At 48.4% G+C, this 24,811-nt stretch overlaps 2 protein-coding genes across 8 annotated transcripts in view; one reads left to right on the top strand and one right to left on the bottom strand.

Moving 5' to 3' along the window:
• The window catches only part of LOC124310759 (tyrosine-protein phosphatase Lar-like), a 46,203-nt gene extending 24,344 nt beyond the window's left edge, over positions 1-21,859 (top strand). For 2 of the 7 annotated variants that reach the window (XM_046774725.1, XM_046774724.1), the window contains exons 4-19: positions 1,432-1,488; positions 2,731-2,855; positions 3,690-3,855; positions 8,929-9,129; positions 9,637-9,747; positions 9,895-10,167; positions 10,289-10,579; positions 10,845-10,868; positions 11,748-11,848; positions 12,166-12,495; positions 12,625-12,775; positions 13,768-14,079; positions 14,786-14,797; positions 17,079-17,218; positions 17,285-21,223; positions 21,310-21,859. In XM_046774725.1, the coding sequence (XP_046630681.1) occupies positions 1,432-1,488; positions 2,731-2,855; positions 3,690-3,855; positions 8,929-9,129; positions 9,637-9,747; positions 9,895-10,167; positions 10,289-10,579; positions 10,845-10,868; positions 11,748-11,848; positions 12,166-12,495; positions 12,625-12,775; positions 13,768-14,079; positions 14,786-14,797; positions 17,079-17,218; positions 17,285-21,223; positions 21,310-21,384 (6,308 nt within the window). In that variant the 3' untranslated portion in view covers positions 21,385-21,859. The remainder of the gene's footprint in view (positions 1-1,431; positions 1,489-2,730; positions 2,856-3,689; positions 3,856-8,928; positions 9,130-9,636; positions 9,748-9,894; positions 10,168-10,288; positions 10,580-10,844; positions 10,869-11,747; positions 11,849-12,165; positions 12,496-12,624; positions 12,776-13,767; positions 14,080-14,785; positions 14,798-17,078; positions 17,219-17,284; positions 21,224-21,309) is intronic. The other 5 variants (XM_046774726.1, XM_046774727.1, XM_046774728.1 and 2 more) reach the window with 5 other exon arrangements.
• Positions 21,860-22,878: 1,019 nt separating this feature from the next.
• Positions 22,879-23,789, bottom strand: LOC124310761 (sterile alpha motif domain-containing protein 13-like). The gene is made up of 2 exons (XM_046774731.1): positions 23,381-23,789; positions 22,879-23,277 (listed from the first exon to the last, which is right to left on the bottom strand). The coding sequence occupies exons 1-2, from the start codon at positions 23,717-23,719 to the stop codon at positions 23,137-23,139; spliced, it is 480 nt and encodes a 159-aa protein (XP_046630687.1). The 5' UTR covers positions 23,720-23,789; the 3' UTR covers positions 22,879-23,136.
• Between the last annotated feature and the right edge of the window lie 1,022 nt (positions 23,790-24,811).

Consider the following 24,811-nt stretch of genomic DNA (forward strand, 5'->3'; position numbering starts at 1 on the left):
CCCTCTCGTTCGTTCGTTCACTCTCATTCAATGCGACAAGGAGGCCGGGAGAAAGAGATAGGCTCCACACGTGTGGCGACAAGGAGCTCCTGTTATTTTTTTATTTTATTTTATTTCATTTTTTATTTTCCTTCTTGGAAAACAAAAGAAAGTGAAACCTGCACAATGCAAATTATTCTTGGACGGAGAAACGGGCAAACGGGCAAACGGCCATCGTCGTACTCTGGCCGACGGCTTTATCTGTCTGCGTGTAGACACTGTGTGTCTGTGTGTGGGGTGTGTCACAAAGTCTTGGGAAATCTTGACGGCCGAGATGTATTGGTGGCTCCTGCTTTACTGACGACGTGCCGACAATGTCAGAGGAGCCAGGAGTGGAGCGGAGAAAAAGTGAAGAAAAAGGAGCAGCTTTTTTGCGGTTGACAAGGAGCAAAGTCGACGACGCCTAGAGAGACTCGAGGGGCCGCCCTGTCGTTTATTTATTTATTTTGCGCGAGATGAAAAGATACCACCACCGGTCGTGTGTGTCTGTGTGTGTGTGTGCGCGCCATTCGACCGGAGGGAAATTTTTTAATTGACTTTATTTTCCCCCTTCCATCTCTCCCGCACGCGCTCACGGAACCAGTACCGAGATTTCAGCCCCCCGGCAATGTTGGATCAGATTTTTTCTCGTTCTCTATTCCAAGCGCTTTATTGGAAAGTGAAAATAGAAAAAAAGGCAAAAAGCCAACGGTGTAGTAACTTGCAACTACACAGGCTCCTTCTCATCGTGTGTGTGTGTATGGGCCGTCGCTCTATACGCAGTTCATATCCGCCAGCCAGGAGCCGGGCGCCAGATCAATAGACTTTGAAAGAGTCCCGAAGAGAGAAGGAGAGAGAGAAGGAAAGGGGATCTCGCGTGCCTTGTGTGTGTGTACATGTCAGTGTGCAGTGATGATCAATGTCTTGCAATAATATAGGAAGCCTTTTGGGCCCGCCTCTTTTGCTTTTGCCTTTGCCTTTACAAAATATGGCGAGTCAACTTTTTCTACCCTCATTCATGCGGAATGGAACGGGCGGAGGAGGAAAATAATAAAAAAAAAAATCAAAATAAAGGTGAACTGTGGAGGAGCCGGGCGTATTGAAATTGCCTTCAGGTCCAGGGCATCATTAGTGCCGGGACTGGAGAAATCAGCCGAAGCTCCTTGCTCCTGTTTGGGATTTTTTTTTTTGTGTGTGTGTTGCGCCCCCGCTTTTGTTGGATGTTTTGCGATGCAAATCAAGAGAGAGAGTCGGCAATCGATCGTCAATTCATTTGCTCTGCTGCCCTTTTTTATTTTTATTTTTTGTGTGTGGCGTTTTATTTCGTCGACAAAGGGACAAAAGTTTATCGGGTAGTTCTTTTCATTCTCTCTTTCTCTTTCTCCGAATGAAAAAAACAAAAAACAAAATCAGGCTCCTTCACTTCCAATCACACCGTCAACTTCATCGACTTCGTCAAATATTTGACACGTGAGTATATATATAACAAACGCGGCGGGAAACGACACCATTTGAATTGGTTTCCACCTTCGTTTCTTTCTGTCTTTTTTTCTTTCCTTTTCTTTCCTTCAGCCCGCAACGAAAAATAATTAAAAGTGAGCGAATAATAATAAAAGAAAAATAATAAAAGAAGAAGAGGAGGAGGAGGAGGGAATAGAATCTAATAGCAATAAACCTCTCACACAGTCCAGTGACGCTAATGGCCACAAGAGCCACGGCCATTAAGTTCTCAGTTGGGCCGGGGCGGGCCGCCGGTGCTGTGTGAAACGTCGGGGGCTAAAAGAAAGATGAGACGAGCCTTTTGGATTGATGGGTTTGTTGCGCCTTTCTCTCCCTCCTCCCTTGAAACTGGACCTACACACACACCGACCGAGAGCTCTGGTAGACGGACACGGTCCAGTTGTAATGGCCGCTCTGGTCTAGTAGCCGGCCCATTGTCGTAGATTTGGAACTAATCAAATAAAAAGAAATTCCCGGAAGAAAAGAAACTTCCCCTCGTCCAGGAGAGTCCAGGGCGGGAAGGGAAATGGGGTCGGGTTCAAGCTAAACTCTTATTGAGGCTCCCTTCTCTTAATCATTTTCTTCTTCTTCTTCCATAAAAAGTTTATACATTTCTGCATTGGCTCCTTTGTTGTAAGTTCAATCCCGTTTGTCCGTTTCTCCGGTTTAGTTGTTGTTGTTTCATCGAATACACACACAAAGTAAACATCCAGCCGGACGTAGTTTCCATTAAAAAAAGGGGGAAGAAACAGAAGGGTGGGGGCAATCTTAAAAGAAATGTTGGCCATCAAAGAAATCGAAAAAGTATCGATGCGTTTACAAATGACCAGTACCCTCGTCTCCAAGTTCCATGAATGTTGTGAATTCTTCTTCGCTTCTGTTTTTTTTTCGCCCGTCGTTTGTTGAATCGATACTCTCCGATGTGTGTGGGTAACGCGTGTAACTTGTGTAACGGTAATATGTCAGAATATCCAATGACCCACCTACCGACCCTCTCCAGGACTCGGCTCTTCCCCCCTCCCCGTCGGATATATATTTCACTTTCCACGTTGTTATGAATTTCCCGTTTTTTTATTACTTGTTTGTTTGTTTGTTTATTCATTTTTTGCGATAACGTCAAGGAGGGACCGGGAATTTGGGGGTTTGGCGAGTCGAAAGTTGTTGGAAAACAAAAACAAAAACTAACCGGATATTGTGTGTGTGTGTGTGTAGATCCGCCCGAGATTGTGGAGCGACCGAAAGACGTTGCCGTTCGTTCGGGAGGAATCGCCGCGTTTTACTGCCGGGCCCGAGGAGAACCGACGCCTCAACTCTCATGGCGCAAAAACGGACGCAAGGTGAGTCCAGCCAAAAGAAATATTTAATGTTATTTTGTTTCCCCCCGTTGCTTTTGGGTTATTATTCATTAGACTTGGGACCTCCATTGTCCAGGACTCAATTACCGTGGGTGGGCACAGACGAGAGACGAGAGATTGTTGTTGACTTATCAAGACTCTTTTTGAGTGGGTGGTTATACATGTGACTAGGTCCAGGATCGATCTGATTTCATAGATGATGACCAGACTGTCATATTGCGCCACATTCTCCCCCACATCCCCCTTCCACTGTAGACAATCGGATTGGGGCGGTGGCTTGGCCGCCAGTGGGCCGAGGGTGGTGGTGGTGGGGGGGGGGGGATATCACGACGGTTCCTAGAAATTCTGGCCGGGATAAATGTGGTGGGTGGGTGGGTTGGGTGGCTGCCGCACGTAATAATGGACGAACGCACAAAATCCCTCTGTTGGATCATCTTGATGCGCCAATATCTTCCCATTTCCTTTCATCCCCTCTTTTCCCCGTTTTCCCGTTGGCCATCAGAATCTAATCATAGCCGCCGTCCCGATGCTGTGCTGCTGCACGCACGCACGCACGACACGGCAGCAGCAGCAGCAGCAGCAGACCAAGAATATTGCCGCCATGAAAAGAGAGGGGGATGATGACGATTCCGGATGGTCTCCTCCTTTCCATTTCCTCTTTGCTTTGTTTCTCCTTGGTCGTCATAACGTCTCATTAAACCCTCGTGATGATTTTGAAAACGTCCAGCAGCTTCTTCTTCTCTCTCTCTATCCTCCTGCTCCTGCTTTTCCTTTTGGCTCGACGTTCATCAATTGTTTTCTCTGGTTGATCGGCAGGTTTCCCCGCAATCGCCGCGCTACCTGGTGATCCCGCAGCCGTCCATGTCGGTCCTGCGGATCGACTCGGCCAAGGCGGGCAAGGACGACGCCAAATACGAGTGCGTGGCCGAGAACGGAGTCGGAGACGCCGTCGTCGCATCCGCCACCTTATCCATCTACCCAGGTAAGAAGAACGAAGAAAAACAAAAACGAAAACTTTTGATTCCGTTCACGTTCACGACTTTTTCTGATCCTTTCTCCGTCGCCCGGAGCATTTATTCATGCGGGTGGCGGCGTGGGCGTGGGCGTCGTCTGAAAATGACACCCACGAGGTTATCAAAAGTGAAAACTATTCACGCTGCGTGTTGAAGCGTCGCCCTGGAAATTTTCGGGGGGTGTATAAAAATCGACATAAAGTTTTCCCTTTTTTTTATGATTATTATTATTTTTGATCGCTCCTGATTGGAAGGATTGCCGGAATAAAACGGTGAAAAGCGTAAAATTCCGTTTCACAGTCAATGGCACTCTCGACCGTGAATGGTTGGCACTTTTCAAATCCCCGAAGCTAAACAGAAATTCGTCTAAACTGCAATAGTAAAAAATGGTGGGCCAATTTGGGTATTTTTTATTCGTCCATTTTTCAGGGGGTTCTTGATGCATTTTTCACGAGGCAATTTTCTTTGGCTTCATCAAAGTGAATGAGGGCTGGAATCCCGGCCGGGGAGGCGGCCAAAATGAAACGGCCAACTCGTGAATGTTTCAATTCAAAAGTTCATCGAGCATTTTTATTTTTTTCTTCTAGATTTTAAACTGGGAAAATGTCCGTCCTCCTCCTCCCTAGACGTTTTTCCTTTTTTTTTCGGGTGGGATGGAATCTGTCTGAATAAATATCCCACGGGCTAGTCGGAAGTGTAGTGGGGAACGGACCTTTTCATTCCTACGAGAAGGAGCCTTGAATTAGATATATTTCCCTTTTTTGTTTCTTTCATCGTTTTATTCCTCTACTCGTTTTGGAGATGCAGAAGAAGAAGAAGAAGAAAGAAAGAAAAGTGAGTTGAGTTGAGTTGCTCATTGAATCAATAAGAGTTTGGACTCTTTTGGACTTTTTGATTTTCTTTCCTTTTCCTTTTTTTACCTGCCAAGTCCCTGGAATGTTGCTGGAAATGCTTGGGCCCTTTCATGTCGTTTATTACATCATTCATGATGCGTCTGCTATCTCGCAGTCGCCTGGTACCGACTATAGCGGAGGATCCTTGTAGTCTGGTGGTGGTGTTAAACAGCTGAGTCGACGGAGTGTAGGAGGGGGGCGTCCAATTGAATTTCAACCGGACTGGTGGCTCTTTCCGTGTCCAGGGTTACACCGTGTTGGGCAGGTGGCCGGCCTTCTGTCCCATGTCGGACGGTCGTCCGTCCGTCTGGCATTACGCATACAAATTGGGTCAAGATTGCCGACGAGTGCTCGAGGTGATTTGATCATTTTTTCACGCAACGGGGGAAAAAAAGAAAAAGGAAGGAAACCCCTGTGCTTTTCCTGGACCTTCCCGCGGTACAGTGAGATCGATATCGTGTGCCAGTTTCAGCACCTGAGTAGCAGCACCACCAGCACACCGGTACGCATACAAACAGCGAGTTTTATTGTGTGCCTTTTCTTTCTTTTGTTTTGTTTTTTTCAAAATCGATTTCCAACTTCATGGCCAGAAAACGAGTTGCTCTGGTTCTTTTTGCACGGTGTGGGGGGCAAATCTTTTTGCTGTCGAGTCACCGAGTCCATTCCCCCCTTCCCTCGCCACCGATTCACGCAATGCGCACGAACGTGAGCGTATATATCTCTACCTTCTCTACCCCCCTGCAAATATCAAGTGATTTCCAAGTGAACGAAAAGTAAACGAAAATAAAAAAGGAAAGAAAAAGTCAAAAATTGTCGATGGGCGGAGCGCGGGGAGAGAAAGATATGTGGGAGTGTGGGTGGGAGCCGGTGCTGTTGATACCGGATCGAGGGATGAGAGATAGGATTTCATTTGCAATTGGGAATGGAGAGACTTCGTGTGTCCTCCCTGGAGCAGAGTGCAGTATCTCTCTGCTTCTCCCTGCGACGACTGGCACTGGGGCAACACTTAAATGTCGACGCCAATAAAACGAAGGGGGCCCGCCTAAGACTATTTGATGTCTACGTGAGAGACGGGCCTAGGAGACGAGACGAGACAGACGGAGAAACTGGATGGAAGAAGAAGAAGAAGATGGAGAAGATGGAAAAGGAGAAGAGGGAGGAGGAGGATCATTAAAAAAGAAGAGTGTGCAACACTTGAAGAGACTTGATCTCGTAATGCTCTTGGTCCTACTCTCTCCGTCTGGCTGGCGCTTTATTGTAGGAACGGCCGGGGCATTTGAAAGGTTCTGATCGGGCGACAGACGGCCCTGTCGTATTTCGGATGAGAGTCAAGAGTGAAACGAGTGAATAAGGCAGACGGAACAGCTAACGACGGACGACATGGGCCACCCACCCACCGTCAAATTGCACGAGCCACGAGCCACGAGCCCAGCCCAGCCCCAGCAGAGCCGAGCACATTGAATATCTTTGCCCGTCGATATTAAGCCCTGGCGCTCCTTTATCCCTTTCGCAAGGATCTTTTCTCTCTCTCTGGCTCTCTCTCCTTCAGCCGGCCCTGATGCGATATGACGTCGTTTCACTCCGTCTCAAAAGGTATCATAATAATGTTAATAACAGTGTGTGGGGAGGGAGGGGGTTGGGGGGAATCAACGCCTGCGTATGGCCCGGCACTATCTCGGCCCTTTCCTTTCTCTTTCTTGTCCGTCCGGCAACAAACGGAATATGAGAAATTGTTTGCGAGCTGCTGACGCACCGCACCACCCGCCCGCCACCCTATTGTTATACGGCCGTTGCGCTGCCGAGAATCAAAGATGAGCGGCTTTGCTGAAATCTCTCCTTCCTCCCGTCTATTTCCCCATCCATCCCCATCCCTCAGTGCGGCGATGAGGATCGAATGAGGAATGAGGAACATGGCCAGCGCGTCACGGCCGGCACACACACATACACATGATACTCATTTTCAGTAGGTTGTCACGACGACGACGACGACGGGCAGAAAAGGAAGGCAGCAACCGCAATCACCTCATCCCTCCCCCCCTGAATTTATATGTAAGAATAATACGGTTGAAGTGGATCCGACAGGGCCGACTCCTGCTGGCTGGTCCCCATCCCGGACTTGCTGCCGGCCCCCCTCCCACAGCCTATATATCCTCCTCCCCCAAGTAAAGGGGCTAGAGATGGATGGCTGGATGGATTCCTTTTTCCTTGTGCTCTGAGCCCAAGTGGATCATTTCTCGAACGCCGACGACGACGATCATCGATGGATCATAAGAAAAGGGACTCGTATAGGAGATGAGAATGAAAGGACTCGGCAAGAGCAGCTCCTTGACTCCTTGCCATCAGGAAGAAGAAAAAAGAAGAAAAAGAGGATCGAGAAGATGAGAAGCCATTTTCGTCCATTTCTTTTCTCTCCTTTATTTGATCCTTGCTACTACCACTCGATCCCCGGCCAAGCTTTATTGCCCAGGTCCCACACACACACACACACACACACACACATGCTCTTCTTCCTCCACACTTCTTCTTCTTGTGCGGCTAATGTAATCATAACCAGCGGCACCAGCAGCGGCGGCAGCAGCCCATCTCTCTTATTCTTTTTCTCTTTTCTTTCTCACCACCATCCGAATGATGGCGATTATTATTATTTTTAATAAGAGTGTCGTATCAATCAAGGATCGTTTCAGCCAAAGAAAATGCGGATCATCAATGGGGGAAAGGCTTGGGCGAATGTCGTTATCTCTCCTTACACGTCCTTATTCTTTCTTAATTGTAATCATTTGAGTTTTTCTTTTTTCTTCTTGTTATGGAATGAGGCCGACTGATTTTGGTGGAAGATGAAGACCACAGGATCACTCGTTAAAATATCGGTTTGCCATCCGTAAAATGATGTCAAAGGACGGACGAGACATTGTTGGTATTTAAATCCGTTTCGTAATAATGGGGGAGAACTGGGGGCCACGCCTGTGACCGTCGATGGACTAGGGCCGCTCGTTAGTTTTCCCCCCAGTCAGGAATGAAGGATTCGTTGCCCTGTGCCTTCACCAATTGTTTCTGGGTTTGGATGGCACACACAAGATGCCTTGTATAATATATATATGTCGTTAGTTTTCGTTTCTTTTTTTCCCCGGCCGCCGCCTGCTTATCTCCGCGACGTTCTGCTGGAGACAGACAGACAGCAACACCAGCAATCCTCTCTCTCACTGTGCGCTCCTTTCCTTATCTTTTTTTCTTTCTTTTTGGGTGGGGAGGTTGGAAAAAGGGGAGGCAGAAGCGAATCGCTGACTCGGTCGTTGTCGCCATCCGAGCGGAAAATGCTTGACGGGTCAGAGACACACCACGACACCCGCAGCCCGGCGAAAGAAATCAAAAGAAATCAAGAAAAAAGAAAGAAAAAAATAGGCAAAACATATAAGGAAACTTTTATTTTTTTCCCTTTATAGAAAAAAGGAAAAAGAGGAAAAGATTTTCTGTTGGTTGGGTGGAGCTGGGCGGCTCAATCGTGGCCAGCTAAGCAATATATTATTGCATCGCTTGCTGTCTCGACTCTCTTTCCGAAAGAGCCAATAAACACGGGACGGACGGCGACGACGACGACGACGACGACAATGGACCCGCCCGAAACGGACGATAGTTAGGCGACAGTTTGCCACTGGGTGTTGGCCCGTCAGTCAGAGAGTTGCTGTCAACTTATTTCACCCGACAGGGAAGAAAGAAAGAAAAAGCGAAGAAGAAGAAGAAGAGGAATTGCAACTATCAAATCATTCCGACCCTCCTATTCTTCTTTCTATTATTTGTCCGGATGTGTGTCGAAAGGAGAGGGGGGGGGGGAAGTGGGAGCCCTACCCAATCGATGGGCAAGGATCGATATCGGGACAATCTGGTCCAAAACTGACGTGATGCAACGCCGGCCGACCAATTAGCCGCAGGCCGTCCGTTATTAGGGCGACGATGGCGATATGATTAGGCCGTTGTCGATGAGGTTTTCCAACAACTGTCAAACAGATTCTTTTTGGAATCAACCGTTTTAAGATTTCTTCCTTTTTTGAATCAATCAATTTTGAATTGAACAAGTTTCCTGTTTTAACTCAATTTTCTTATTTTAAAAATTTCATTTTCCCTTTATTTTTATTTTCTCTACCATCCCGATAGAAACGGATTTGCCCTCTGGATTTCCGCGCATCACGTCGTGGCCGGCTCAATTACCCGTCGTGGAAAAGGGGCGGACTCATCTCCTGGAATGCGGAGCTTCCGGCATTCCGGAGCCGTCCATCTCTTGGATTCGTGACATGGTGCCCGTCAATCTCTCGAATCCGCGCTACCAGCAAATCGCTTCCGACTCGAAATCCAAAGGTAACCTCATCACTTTGATTCATCCGCCCAGTCATAAAACTTGACAAGTCAAAAATCAAAGGCAAAGTTTGAAAAGACGGAAAAAAAATTACCGTCAAGTGAATGCATTTCGTTCATCGGTCCGTGCAATTGATCCCGGCCGGGCCCTTTTTTTTAGTGGCCCCCTGTAGTTGCATGAACAACTAACGAGCCGCCCCCGAAATGATTTGATGATTGATGCCTAAAATCATTTGGCTCTTTTGACTCTTATCTCTTGTCGATTGAACGAGTTTTGTGTGAACCGGCCGTCTGTCGATGACGTGATTGATCCCCGCTCTTGCGGAAATCCTTTTCCACTCGGCGGACATTTTTGCGCAAGGTTACGGGTTGAAGGTAAAAAGGTCGGACAGCCCGTTTGATTATGGAAGGGATCGATTCATTTGATTACATACAATTTGATGCGACGGCCAAGTGGAAAAGAATTTTTTATTTTTATTTTTTAAAATTATTTTTCAAATCATTTTTCAGGTTCGCTGCAAATCACCAACAGCGAAGAAGAGGATCAAGGCAAATACGAATGCGTGGCCGAGAACTCGCTGGGCATTGAAATATCGAACGTGTCGACGCTGCACGTCAGAGGTGAGCCGCAGCCGTCCTCAACTCAATTCTATTAATTTCTTACGTCCATTTTCTGGCCGTTTGTTAATTTTTTTTTCTTAATTGTTTTTCTATTTCTGTCAACTTGCACTTTGATGGACTAACCAAAAAATGAAATGGCCAAAAAAGTGCGCCGTGTTCCGCCCTACTTTTCGATGCCGCTGCAATCGATCCACGAGGTCAAGCCCGGCTCGTCGCTCAACATCACTTGTGTGGCCGGCGGCTCGCCCATGCCGTACGTCAAGTGGCGCAAAGGCCTGGAGGACCTGGAGCCGGAGCATTCACTGCCCATTGGCCGCAACATCCTCGTCTTGGAAGACATACAAGAGTCGGCCAATTACACTTGCGTCGCTTCCAGCAAGCTGGGCCAAGTGGAAAACACGACATTTGTCCGCGTCGAAGGTAATTCGCCCGGCATTCCTCTAGTCCTTTAGTCGAATTTAGACAATTTTCCGGCCGGAAGAAGAAAAAAAAAAAATGTTTTCTAATTTAATTTTGGTTCATTTCCACACCGGATGATTAGAACTGCCGTACGCGCCGTCCAACGTCCGCATTTCCGAGATAACGGCCACTTCGGTGCACATCAGCTGGCACTACGACGGGCCGCCGAGCGAGGCCGTCGAGTTTGTGATCCAGTACAAGCCGAAATTGGCGGCGGCCTCTGAGCCTTCGGAAGTGGTCGGCCTCAAGACCAACTACTACACGGTGCAGGGACTCAACCCGTTCACTGAATACGAGTTCTACGTCGTGGCTGTCAGCGCCATCGGCCGTGGTCTGGCCAGCACGGCCACCTTCGTCACCACGGGAGAAACAGGTAAATATCGGCGAAACCCACCGGTCCCGTGTCGGGAGTGCGTGCGGCAGCATCCAGCCGTTGAAAGTCTTAGTCCGACTCTGATAATTAAATATGCCTAACGTGGAATTATTGAATTTGAAAATACTCGCAACTTTGCACTTTGCCATGCCATGCCCCCCTACCACCTCACCCCATCGATTAACCGACAACCGTTCTAAATTTCTAACCAAATTTCCATTGCAATTTGCGGCTCATTTCTAATCGATCCGCTTTGCCTTTGAAGCCGATCCCACATACGGAGGACCAAGTAAGTTTCCTAATTGGAATCACTTCGAAAATCACAAAGTTGTTTGGTCGCTTCTATAGCAGTTCGTATTTCAGTAGCACTGTAGCAGTTCTTCTTCTTTCTTCGCTGGAAGTTTAAGTTTTTCCTATTCTTCCGAGAAAATGGCGTTTCTTCACTTTTTGTTTCCGTTTTAGCCTTCACCCCGGAGGACTATTTGCATACGCTATTCGCCCTCTCGTTTAGTTATTGTGATAATGATCTATTTTTTTATATCTCCCCCCATTTGTGTTGCCTTTCGTTTGGGGGCGGGAGGGGCTGGAAGAAAGAAGAGGAGATGAAAGAGGAGAGAGAGAGAGAGAAAAAAACAGTTTTCGCCACTCTAGAAACGACCTACTCGACTGTCTCGAGTGCTCGCCTCGTTAACTTTCATTTCCCCGTCTTCTCTCTACCCGCTTGTTTTGCGCCCCCCCCCCTTTCCTTGTATTATGCACTCGGTGTATACTCTACATATTCAGTCGCTTTTTTATTTTTTTTAGTTTAGTTTAGTCTGATCATTTTGACACAAGTTGGAAACAAACAAAACAAAAAAACTTTTATTTTAGTTTTTTAAGTTTTTTCTCCATTTTACTATGTCGGAGAAAAGTTTGGTTTGTTTTATTTATTTTTATTTATCATGGAGATTAGTTGTATTTTATTTATTTTTATTTATTTTTATTTTTCCTCGTTTGGTTTGATTATGATTTGACGTTGAATTGGATTGGCTGTTGGCCAAAGAGAAGAGGGGAGGAGTCGAGTGTCTTTTTTTTTTCGTTTCGACTTGATTGTTTGTTTTAGTTTTTTATTTTTTGTTTCGGTTGAAATGGATAATGACGTTGTTGAATGTTTTGACGCGCCTTGTAGAGCCCGGATCTGCCCCTAAAAACGTGCAAGTGAGACCGTTGAGCTCGACGACGATGGTGATCCAGTGGGAAGAGCCCGACACGCCCAACGGCCAAGTGATTGTAAGTGCCGACGCTGCTACATCCCATTTTCTCCCTTTTTTTATTTTTTTAGTTTTTAGTTTCTTTTTTGTTCTTTTTGGTCGACTGGGCCAATAATGTCGAGACTCTATTTGATGGACGACGTCAAATGCCGCCGCTCGACTACTGTAATTGGTTTCTAAACGTTTGGGACTTACTTACCGACTATGGGCGTGTCTCGATTGTTTTTGATTGATGATGATGACCCGTTGATGATTTTGTTGGGTTGTTTGAGGCTGGGGCAAATGTGAAATAATAAATGGGTGGTGTACTAATTTTGATTTGTGGCTGTTGCGCAGGGCTACAAAGTGTTTTACACGATGAACCCGGGGATGCCGATCGCGTCGTGGGACTCGCAGGTGGTGGACCACAACCCGCTGACGACCATCAGCGACTTGACGCCGCACACGATTTACACGATCCGCGTGCAGGCGGAGACGAGCGTCGGCGGCGGACCGCTGTCGACGCCCGTCCAGGTCAAGACCCAGCACGGCGTGCCCAGCCAACCGACGGGACTGAGGGCCATCGACGTCTCGGCCACTTCGGTCTCGCTCGAATGGGCACGACCTCATCACACGGGCGAAAATGTCAACAGCTACGAACTCTACTGGAACGACACGTTCACCAAAGTACGTGCTGTGTACCGGCCCGTCGCCCGTTTCTTTCTTTTTTTTTCATTTTCATTTTCATTTTGATTTGATTTTTTTACTTTTCCCGCCCTTCTTTTGATGATCATTTTCGTCCACTTGGTCGATTAGGAGAAACATCATCGGCCTCTGCCCGTCAGTGAAACGTATGTCCTCAACGGCCTCCAACCCAACACGCTCTATTACATTTGGCTGGCGGCCAAATCGAAACGCGGCGAAGGGGCCACCACCCCGCCGATCCCCGTACGAACCGACCAATACGGTAAGTCTTTTTTGCGTCAAACCGTTTCTCTCTCTCTCGTTCTCCTGATTTTTTTGGTCAGTTTCTCTATTGCGTCCAGTCAACCGGAATGCTCCGTCCAACATTCCAGCGTTGTGCTCGTCTCTCTCTTATCTCTCCCGTCTCTCCTCCGGTATCCTCCTCTCCAATCCGATTGTGAATCTTTTCTAATTGGCCGCTAAACGAATAACTTAACGACACACAAAAAAAAATGACCCGAATTTCAATCTAATCTGTCGATTGATTAGTCAAATCCCGCTAGCGAACGATGCCCGAAACTAACAAAGTTCTAATTTAATACTAACAAGCTTTGACAAGGTAAGTGGCGAAATTGAAACTGAAACGTCTGGACGGTTTCACTCACTGTGAGTTCCACTTGACTCGTCACTAGCAACCATCACCGTCGCACTTCGTTCGATGTTTGATGCCGCCAATTTTCTGCTCTCGTTGTGTCTCATCACGCACCTTTTTTTCATTTCTGCATCGAAATAATCACTTTATTAGTTTAGTTTGTTCACTTAAATTCCCGTTTTTTTACCATTTTTTACTTTTTTTTTTAATTTGACAATTTTTGCGATTGGCCCGGCTAGTTGAACCGAACCAATAATAATCGAACGCGATTGGTAAAAACCGTATGCTATGCATGTATCGCCAGCTAATCATTATTCACTCATTCGATTGTTTAAGATGCCAAGAGGTTAAATGACTTCATAATTTTATTGCGCTAAATTAAGGATAACAATATCAAATTAAGACAGCACTACCTAACCCTCGTTACGTTATGATTTCATTCCATTTCATTCTGACAAAATTTTGAAATTTTTATGTTTTTGACCAGTTAATTAAATATCCCAATATGTTTTTGTTTATTTTCATCTGATTCGGTTGCCCGTCCCCCTTAATTTCGTGTCACGATGATTGAAAAAACGCCACAAAAACCAAAAAATCCAAAAAATGCCTTGCCCTCCTCAAAGTGCCGACAGCGCCGCCTGAGAATGTGCGGGCCGAGCCGGAGGACAGCAGTTCGGTGCGGGTCATGTGGAGTCCGCCGCCGGTGGACAAGCAGAACGGCCACATTTCCCACTACAAGCTGTATTACGTGGAGGCCAGCCGGCCGGACAAGGAGGCCATTGAGATGATGCTCAAGAGTCCGTTGCAGGACGGGACGGAATTCAAACTGGAGGAGCTCAAGAAATGGACCCAGTACCGCATTTGGCTCCTGGCCGGCACCGTGGTCGGAGACGGCCCTCCGTCCGAGTCCATCACCGTTCGAACCCAAGAAGATGGTACGTATCTCTTTCTCGATTCCGGGCCAGCTTCAACTCTCTCTCTCTCTCCCCCTACTTACTGCGACGGCGTTTATCTTCCTTTGCGTCTTGCCTATCTCTATTCTAATATGCCCGTCTGTTTCTTCTTTTTTGGATCTCTCATCTCCCGTGCACTTTGGACTACTACTAGAGCCACTAAGACTTGCTAAACTTAAATTACTGATGCCTTAACTTGCTATTCTCACGTGATTAGAAGGGCTAATGTCTTTCGTCGTCTCTTGTCGTCTAATGAAGAAACACAAAACGTTCATTTGCCTATTCAGATTCTATTTCAAACTTTTCCTGGTTGATTCTTCTCCACTTTGACTCTTCTGTCTCTCCTTCTTCTTCTTCTTCTTCTTCTTTCACTTCTTCACGACGACTTTCTCCGTCACTCTGTCACTTTGCATTTAGCGTTTAAGGGCGTGAGACGATTTGTACGATTAACTTGGCAAGCGTTTGAAACGGCCAGATGAATTTTTTTCTGGAGCCGCTGGGATTTGATTGCAGTTTGTTGCAGGTGTCGTTTTTTTAACTCTCTTTCTTTCTCTTTCTCTCTTTTTTTTTTGATCGTGTGTGTGTGTGTCCGTGTGTGTTGTGTGTCCGCTGCCTCCACACTGTTGCGCCACCTCACACGCACAAAACATTATGTCTCTCACAATGCAAAAACAAACAAATCACACAGACTCCGTCATTGGTACAGTGCCTTTCATTTTCCAATCGTTTGTCTTTTAGCCATCGTCTGTCTGTTTCGTCTTGACTTTAATTCGGTTTTTTAAAGTTTTCATTTGGAAATCTTTTTATTTCTTTCGACGACCGTTGTAATTTGACTTGGATGTTGGCGTTATTTTAATTTCTCATTTGATCATTTTTTTTTTGCCAACTTAAATAATTTATAGACTAAATGGCATTTGTATTTTACTCGGTGATATTCCTTCCGGTGGCGTTTTGCTATATTTCACTTCTTTCCTTGTCTCTCTCTGATTTTATTTCTTACTTTCTTCCGTCCATCTTTCTTTCATTTTTTTATTTTTGGGTTGCTCCCCTTTTTCGGTTTCCTCCTGTCTGGTTGAGCTTGTCCCTTTTTGTTTTTGCTTTTCCACCATTTGGTTTGGGCTTGACTTTTCACTTCTTCTTTCCATCTATCACCTTGTATTCAACTCTTCTTCTTCTCAGTCTATAAATTACGTATTTTCTTCTTTATTCTTCTCGTCATCTTCCGTCTCACCTTTTTTCTCTCTCTCTCTCTCATATCCTCGTTCCTTACTTCCGGTCCCAGACCCTCTCCTCTCACACTCACGCCTCCGGTTCAATTCGTAAAGCTCTTTGAACCCAGTACGTCCCCGTCAGACTTAAAAAAATATTAAAAAACCATCCGCATGTCTCGTCTCGTGCCGACAAGTCGCTTTCCGGAATTTAAAAAAATAAAATAAAATTTTTTAAATTAAAATGTCCCGTCGCGACAAGTCACTCGGATGGATGCGATTCGAGCCCATTTTTCACATGTTTTCTTTATTTACGTAACATTTCTCATATATCTTTTTTTTTTTTTTACTTTCTTTTATTCACTTGTCTTTGCACTTTCCGCTCTCACTCACTGCACCGACAAAAATTCACTTTGATCTCGTCGTCGTCGTCAAATCCGCACCGGCACTCGGACCGTTTTTGTCTCGTTTTTCACACATTCACACAGTCTCGCACTTTCACTTTGGCGAATTTTCTCGTTTCTCACACATTTCTCACCTACACGTTGGCATAATGCGAACAAAAAAAATAAGAAATAAGAAAGGAAACAGAAAAGAAAAAACAGACGTGAAAGGCTCTACACAACAGCCGGCCGCGTTTGGGCTCCTTCCGGCAGATGGCGAGTAAGTAATCAATACGGTGTAATAACACGCGCCCGCCTCCGCTTTTCGGCTGGCCCCTTTGAAGCAACTGGGTCTCGCCCTCCCATCCAGCAGCTCTACGGCAAACACGCTGGCCATTATCTAGACGTCCTCTCGCTCTCCGTTTTCATCGTTTTTCGTCGTCGATCCGTTAAGACGTCGAAATGGGGCGACTTTTCAACATACTCCTCCCCATCCAGTCGATCCAGGCGATCCACTCGCGTCCCGTTTTTTCTTTTTCTATTCCCATCCGTTTTTTTTTTTTTTTTTTTTTTTTTTTTTTTTGGCTCAGACTGCTGCCGCCGCTCTCACGAGCTCGCCGGATGAATTTTCATGACCGGTTATGAATCCCGCACATTTCCGCTCCTTATATTGCTGGCCAGCTTCTTTTTTTTTTCCTTTTTTTTAGCGCGTAGACGCTTTTATTGTAGTCGGCTGGTGAAAATGTGTTGCCTCGGTCAACGAGTTTGCGTCCGTCCAATCTCGTCAGCCGATGAAATCGTCAAATAAAAACAAAATGGAGAAAAAAATAAAAAAGTTCCTCGATTCCCCCCCCCCCCATCATCCTCAATCGACGGAAATGAAAATCTACCGATCCTCCCTCAAATCCGACCCACAGTTTGTCCTAGACCCTTTCGATCCCAACTTTTGATCAACATTAACATCTTTTTTTGTCTGTGGTGTGTGTGGGATATAGATGACCCTCTCTTTTCTCTTTCAACGTCATTCGAATGGAACTCTTCATATCGTCTAACCCGATCCTGAATTATTTTAATTTTTTTATTTCTCTTTTCCAGTCTCCACATCCAACGTGTTTATAATGAAAAGAAAGACCAAAATTCCTTTCGTGTTCGTTTTGATTTTTCCGTGTCTTGTTTTCTGTTGTTTGGTCACACACAACCCGAGTCCAGTTTTTTCGAAATTAATTTTTTTTCCGTCAGTCAAGTTTTCGAATTTCTTTTTTTATTTTATGTTTCTTTTTTTAAATTCAATTGATTGATTGTGAATGTTCGTCATTTCGAAATTGTGCGGAGCAGTCGACTAATTTATTTCTTTTCAAATTTCCCTTGGGTGGCCGTCGTGCGATTTTAGTTCCCGGCGATCCGCAGAAAGTGGCCGTCGTTTCGGTCAACTCGACGTCGATCCGAGTCGAGTGGAAACCGCCCGTCGAAAAGGAACAGTACGGCATCATCCGCGGATACCAAATTCACGTCCAGGAAGTCGACGCAAAGGTTCCAGTTCTCATTAAATTTTCTTCCGGCTCAACTGATCTTTCTAACTTTGACCGTTTAATTTAGGATGCCGTTGTTGGCCAGCCGTTGCGATACGACGTCGGCGCCGTTGAGGAATACACGATCGGCGGTCTCCAGCCGGACACGTCCTACTCGATCCAGGTGGCCGCACTCACCCGTAAAGGCGACGGGGCTCGTTCAGCTCCCAAGAAAGCGACGACGCCCGGCGGCGTCCCCAACCGCCCGGCCGTCAACCTCAAAATCGTCAAGGAAGAGCCGACCGTCAGCGTCGAAGTGGCCTGGAGCCGGCCCACTCAGTCGTATGGCGAGCTGAAAGGCTACCGGCTGCGTTACGGACCCAAGGACACGTCGGGCATGCCGGCCAGCGACAACAACATGATCGAGCTGGCCCTGGACGGAACGCAAGTCCAGCACCGACTCATTGAAGGCCTCGAGCGCGGATTGGAGTACGAATTCCGGGTAGCCGGACGCAATCACATCGGCTTCGGCCAGGAAGCTGTCCAGGTTCTGCCGACGCCGGAAGGGGCCCCGTCGGGTCCGCCGACCAACATCACGTACCGTTTCCAGACGCCCGACGTGGTGGTCATCCGCTGGGACGTCCCGGCCCTGGAGCACCGCAACGGCCGAGTGACGGGCTACCTGATTCAATTCTACAAGAAGGTGGACAACAGCGTCGTGACGGAGCGCAACGTGTCGGGCTCGATGGGCAAGGCCGTCTTCACTTCGCTGGAGGAGAACATGGACTACGAATTCCGCATCTACGCCCGGACCAACAAAGGATCGGGTCCGTTCAGCGACCGCGTCCTCTTCCGGACGGAGCGTGACATTGTCCGGGCGCCCATGACGGTCCGCGCCATGGCCACTTCCTTCTCTTCTGTCGAGGTGTGGTGGGAAACGGTGCCCGGCCGGGGCAAGGTCATCGGCTACACGGTCTTCTACACGATGACGGCCGTCGACGACCTGGACGAGTGGCAGCAGAAATCGGTGCCCGTGACGGGCTCTTGCGAGCTGTCCAACCTGGAGCGCAATTCCCAGTACGCGGTGACGGTGGCGGCCCGGACCAAGTCGGGCTACGGCCGTCTGTCGGACAAGGTGACGGTGACGGTCAAGCCGGAAGACGTTCCGACTGAGCTGCGGGCCCACTCTGTCAGCACCCACTCGATGTCGCTGTCGTGGCAGCAGCCGATCCGGCTCAACCCCATCAGCTACAAGGTGACGTTCGACGCCGTCAAGGAGTTTGTCGACTCGCAGGGCATCACTCAGACGCAGGTCATCAGCCCGCAGACGTCGATCCTGTCGCAGGACACGCTGACCTTTTCCGTCAACGAGCTCTCGCCCTTCACCACATACAACGTCAACGTCAGCGCCGTGCCGCCCGACCGCTCCTACCGGCCGCCGGCCCGCATCACCGTCACCACTCAGATGGCGGCCCCGCTGCCCATGGTCAAGCCGGACTTTTACGGCGTCCTCAACGGCGAGGAGATCACGGTCATCCTGCCGCAGGCCTCGGAGGAGTACGGACCCATCAGCCACTACCTGCTGGTCGTCGTGCCGGAAGACAAGCGCAGCGAGCACAAGCAGCCGGACCAGTTTATGAACAGCGATTTGATCCAGGCCAACAGTCACGCCGGAGGTGGAGGTGGTGGCGGTGGTGGAGGCGTCGGTGGGGGACAGCAGGGTCACGGCAATCTCAAGGCCGGCACGATGAAACCGTCGGAGGAGCGGGTGCAGCCCTACGTGGCGGCCAAGTTCCTGCGCCGCAACGTGCCCTACACTTTCCTGCTGGGCAACGGCGAGGAGTTTGAGGGTATGCTCAACCGCAAACTGGACAAGATGATGCGCTACCGGGTCTTCCTCCGGGCCGTCGTCGACACGCCCCACAAGCACCTCTACACGTCGAGTCCGTTCTCCGACTACCTGGCGCTGGACATGCGCGAAGCACCCGCCGGCGAACTGCCGCAGCGGCCCAACCCCAACGTGGGCAACGTGGACTCGTCGTACGTGCCCATCCCGTCCGAGACGGAGGAAGCCGGCCTCCTGTGGATCGCCCTGGCCACTTCGGCCGTCGTCTTCGTCATCCTGCTGGTCATCGTGACCGTCGTCTGCTCGCGCAAGAAGCGCCGCTCGCCCAAATCGTCTGACCACTCGTCCGTCACCAAGCCGCTGATGGGCGGCGTCGGTCTGGCCGACGCCTCCCTGTCGGCCGGCGGGGCCGGAGCCGCCGGAGCCTCAACGGCCGTCAACGACCCTGTGGAACTGCGTCGGCTCAACTTCCAGACGCCGGGCATGGCCTCCCACCCGCCCATCATCATCCACGACATTTCGCTGCACATCGACACCCTGAAGATGAACGACAATCTCAAGTTCTCGCAGGAGTACGAGTCGATTGAGACGGGCCAACAGTTCACGTGGGAGCACTCGAACGCCGAGATCAACAAGCCCAAGAACCGCTACGCCAACGTCATCGCCTACGACCACTCGCGCATCATTTTGGAGCAGGTGCCGGGCGTGCCCGGCAGCGACTACATCAACGGCAACTTTTGCGACGGCTACCGCAAGAGGGACGCGTACATCGCGACCCAGGGGCCGCTGCCCGAGTCGTTCGCCGACTTTTGGCGCATGTGCTGGGAGCAGAAGACGTCGACCATCGTCATGATGACGCGGCTGGAGGAGCGGGCCCGCATCAAATGCGACCAGTACTGGCCCAGCCGTGGCTCGGACACGTACGGCGTTGTCAGCGTCATGATCACGGACGTCCAGGAGCTGGCCACCTACTGCGTCCGCACCTTCCAGCTCCACCGGCTGGGCACCAGCGAACACCGCGAGATCAAGCAGCTCCAGTTCACGGCCTGGCCGGATCACGGCGTGCCCGACCACCCGGCCCCTTTCCTCCAGTTCCTCAAGCGAGTCAGGGCCCTGAATTCGGCCGAGGCCGGCCCCATGATCGTCCACTGCAGCGCCGGCGTCGGCCGGACGGGCGCCTTCATCGTCATCGACTCGATGCTGGAGCGTCTGCGCTACGAGAACACGATCGACGTCTACGGCCACGTGACGGTCCTCCGCGCCCAGCGCAACTACATGGTCCAGACGGAGGACCAATACATCTTCATCCACGACGCCCTGCTGGAGGCGGTCACGTGCGGCGACACGGAGATCCCGGCCCGCTCGCTCCACGCCCACCTGCAGAGTCTGATGCAGCCGTGCGTGCGCGGCGACTCTGGCACCCTGTCCAGCATGACGGGCATGCAGCAGGAGTTCAAGAAGCTGGCCGGCATCCGGACGCATCCGGGCCGCTTTGTCAGCGCCAGCCTGCCCGTCAACAAGCCCAAGAACCGGCTGGTCAACGTGTTGCCCTACGAGTCGACGCGGGTGATCCTGCAGCCGATGCGCGGAGTGGAGGGCAGCGACTACATCAACGCCAGCTTCGTCGACGGCTACCGCTACCGCAACGCCTACGTGGCCACCCAGGGGCCGCTGGCCGAGACGACCGAGGACTTTTGGCGCATGTTGTGGGAGCACAACTCGACCATCGTCGTCATGCTGACCAAACTGCAGGAGATGGGCCAGGAGAAGTGCCACCAGTACTGGCCGTCGGACCGATCCATCCGCTACCAGTACGTCGTGGTGGAGCCCGTCACCGAGTACAACATGCCGCAGTACATCCTGCGCGAGTTCAAGATGACGGATGCCAGGGACGGACAGTCGAGGACGGTGCGCCAGTTCCAGTTCACCGACTGGCCGGAGGAGGGCGTGCCCAAGTCGGGCGAGGGCTTCATCGAATTCCTGGGCCAGGTCCACAAGACCAAGGAGCAGTTTGGCCAGGAGGGACCCATCACGGTCCACTGCAGCGCCGGCGTCGGCCGCACCGGCGTCTTCATCACGCTCAGCATCGACTTGGAGCGGATGCAGTACGAAGGCGTCGTCGACGTCTTCCAGACGGTCCGCATCTTGCGCACCCAGAGGCCGGCCATGGTCCAGACGGAGGTAAAAACACACCGTCCATTGGTTTTATTTTAAATCTCTTTGATTTGGTCAAGTTTTAAACTCCTTTTGCTATTTGATACAATCAGGATCAGTACCAGTTCTGCTACCGGTCGGCGCTGGAATATCTGGGCTCGTTCGACCACTACGCCGGATGCGACTGACGTCAGGGGACACAGTGCGAGGCGGCCGGTGGCTCGTCGACACCGTCACCGCCTTGGTCGCAGGCCGAATCCCGACTTGCTGTCCCTCCGTGGCACGCCTTCACCACACCGCCACTCTCCTCGCACTGTGCCCTTCGATGATAGGATGATAGGACGAATAAGACAAACGTTTATGAGAGACGGATGGATGGATGGATGGAGTCCGTCTCGTCTCTTTGTCACAAAATAAGACACTCGAACAATCCTTGCAATGCCCCCACTACTCCTACCCCCACTCGTATTCCTCCTCCGCGACCTCCTTTTTTCTATGTCACTTTGCGTCTGATGTTTGGGTTCTAGTTGAAATCCATTACCGTGTGCCGTGTGGTTCCATCCGTCGCCATCACAAAGAAAGTCAAAAGAAAAACAAAAAAATAAAAAGAAGAAAAGTTGCGGCCCGAAATTTTTAATTTAAAAACTGGAAACTAAAAAAAAAAGAAAAAAGAAGCGAAAACATAAGGCACAAAAAGTCAAAATGCGCGTCAATTTTTTGGGGGGCCGGGTGACTTAAAATTAAGGAAAGAAAATAAAACTTTTTTGAAATTCAGAAACCAACTCGCAACGCAAAAAAAAAACCAAGAAAAGATTATTAAAATTGTGTAATGGCGCCAATAATGTACAGATCCGGGTGTGGAGACGAGACGAGATTTTTTTTTCTTGTTTGTTTTTAAAAAAGGAAAAAAGACAAAATTTCCCGCAAATACCGATTATTTTCAGTGTTCCGCTTTTTATTACCATACCGTACCGAATTTGTGCGCTTTTTTACGGAGCCCCACGTCAGTATATCGAAGGCAGCTCACACCACACCAACATTCTGCATTCTGCCATATCATTCCCGTCACGAGAAGACAAATAACTAAAACAAAAAAAATGGCACGCTGTAATTTTGGGATTTTATTTTTAACTTTGTAATTTATTTATTTCGTTGTTTTGTGCGATAATTGTTTTTTTTTTAAGAAAACAGAAACACGGAAACCGGAAAGGCCTTCCTCGGGGCGATTTCCACTTTGTACTTAAGTTTTCTTTTTTTTTTAAAAACCGTCGAGTTTCATTTGTGTTTCTGAACGATTACAACCGATTTCCGTTGGCTCATGTCTCTCAGCCTCATACTGTCAGCGCGTTCGATCCCCCACTCATTAATGATTGTATTATTATTCTCTTCATCGTCGTGGCCAATCCTCCCAACCGTTTCATTATTATTTCCGTGTTCCCTCCCCCGTTTCATTTTGAGTTGCGCGTTTTCGTGTCGTTGGTTTTTCTGGTTTTCTTTTGGGCGCAGACGAATATTTCTGATTTTTTCGAGAAAATGTTGGTTTGTGTGTGTGTGTGTGTGTGTGCAATTGCCGCGCGCGCGCGAGTGTGATGTGCGTATGTCTGTGTGTAAGTGTTTCTCATCATGCGTGTATGTAGCCGCTTCGCTGGAATTCGAACTGAAACTGAACTATTGTGGGCAGCTTATTTCGTTTTTCCCTTTATTGTAAATGTGTGACGATTATTACAACAAGAAAGGAATAACGAAAAGATGATTATGCAATTCCACGTCTGCTTGTTTTGAACTTGATCGGCGTCGAGATTTCATTGCATTTTGGGGGATTTTTGTCTTCTTCTTCTTCCGGCTTTCTTGTTCCAAGTTTCAAAAATGTTGGTGAGGAGAGGAGAAAGGTGGAAGGGAAATGTTGCAAACTTAGCGACGGTTTTTCTTCTACAATTGGCTTAAGCGTAAATCAGATCGTCGCGACGTGTCTGCAGACGGCGAATGTGGTTGTAGATCTTGACGGCCGGGCCCAGCTTCAATCCCATGTTGCCGACGACGTCGTTTCTCTTCATCAGCAACAGGGACGGACCGTCGATTTCCTGCCAATTGGAAAAAAAGGAAAAAAAAGGAAAAACAAAAAGGTGAGAAAATAAGAAACACACAGCTGCTGGGAACCATTTGTCGTTTTCTCGTGTCAATTACATTGTGGCGCAACAGAGCGGCCTGCTCTTCGAATCCCAGCCGGCTGAAGTAACTTTGAACGTCTTCCGAAGTCCAGAGCGAAGCGTCGGGAATACTCGGGTCGGGATTGGGGACGCAATTCCACTCGAACGGAGGGCCCTTGAGTTCCAGTTGGCGCGTGCCAAACACCCACGGACCGAGACTAATTGGCGCCAAGGGCTGAAACGACGATGACGACGAGATCTTGCTGCTGTTGTTCTCAACTTTGCCTTCTTCCGACGAGCTGTCCTTGACCGGAGTTTTCTCCACCGACTCGTTGGCTCGGCAGTCGTCGCAAGCCCAGTAACATCCGTCAGGCATAGACGCCGGTGGTGAAGCCAGGCACGAGCGGTGGAACGTCGTGTCGCACTCGCAGCATAGCAGAACCGTGTCCTATAGTGACAAGAGACGAAAAGAAACGATGAAAACACATACATAGAGGGGGGGGGATGATGTGACATTCGATATGACGATCGTGTTCGTTCATGTTCGTCATGAATTAAGGAACATTCGTGCAAAACAATCACTTTCAATACGCTAAAAGTAATCGTTTTTAAGTCATCAATTACAGGTGTTTTTATCACTACTATAAATATAGTTCAAATTAGGCTCCAAACAAGATTTATTGTGATATAGGCGAGTCTGTTTACGGCTTATGCTGGCTTCTTGTGGCCTGGTAGTGGGGGACCAAGGGGGACTGTATTTCAAAGGTGTTATCGTCGATTCTAATAATTCCAGTCAATCGAACTTACGATGTGAAATTTGAAGAAGGAATCACTTATATACAGTCACGCTTGTTAATTTCTTGAGCAGGCAAATTGCTCTATGTGTTTTTATTTCAAGTTGACGGAAGGTATACTGAGAATCAAACTACTCCCCCATTTTTAAATCCCTTTTTCACCTTTTAAAAGGAAAATAATGAGAGAAAGAAAAGGTGAAAAAGGGATTAAAAAATGGGGGAATAGTTAGATTTTAAGTATACCTTCCGTCAATTTGAAATAAAAACACATAGAGCAATTTGCCTGCTCAAGAAATTAACAAGCGTGACTATATTAAAAATTACAAAAAACGTTTTACGAATCATTTTGTCATCTCTGCACTTAGTTATTTATATCGGAGAGGGAAAAAGGCTCGGAAAAAGGCATCCGTCAAATGGAGGTAACGATGTAATGATGTTATTTTTATAAATGGGTAGCAGGGAGGGAAGAAGAAAAGGTCTCATTTTTGGTTCTCCTTTTTGGCAAGACCATATGTGGTTATCCTCTGAATATTTTTTTTTAAATGTACATTTTGACCATTTTATCACAAAATGTCTCGTCCCCAACCACCTCGACCTCGGCACAGACCGAAAATTTATGAAAAACGGCTGAAAATACACGACGTCCGGTCTCTCACAAATTGATCAACTATAAG

This window comes from Daphnia pulicaria, chromosome 8 (assembly GCF_021234035.1).
Source record: "Daphnia pulicaria isolate SC F1-1A chromosome 8, SC_F0-13Bv2, whole genome shotgun sequence".
NCBI classification, from domain to species: Eukaryota; Metazoa; Arthropoda; class Branchiopoda; order Diplostraca; family Daphniidae; genus Daphnia; species Daphnia pulicaria.

Bases quoted from the DNA above. Each gene is read 5' to 3' on its own strand.
- LOC124310761 (XM_046774731.1), bottom strand. From the start codon at position 23,719: ATGCCTGACGGATGTTACTGGGCTTGCGACGACTGCCGAGCCAACGAG. The intron at 23,278-23,380 runs GTAATTGACACG...TCCAATTGGCAG, and splicing joins CCGCTCTGTTGCGCCACAAT to GAAATCGACGGTCCGTCCCT.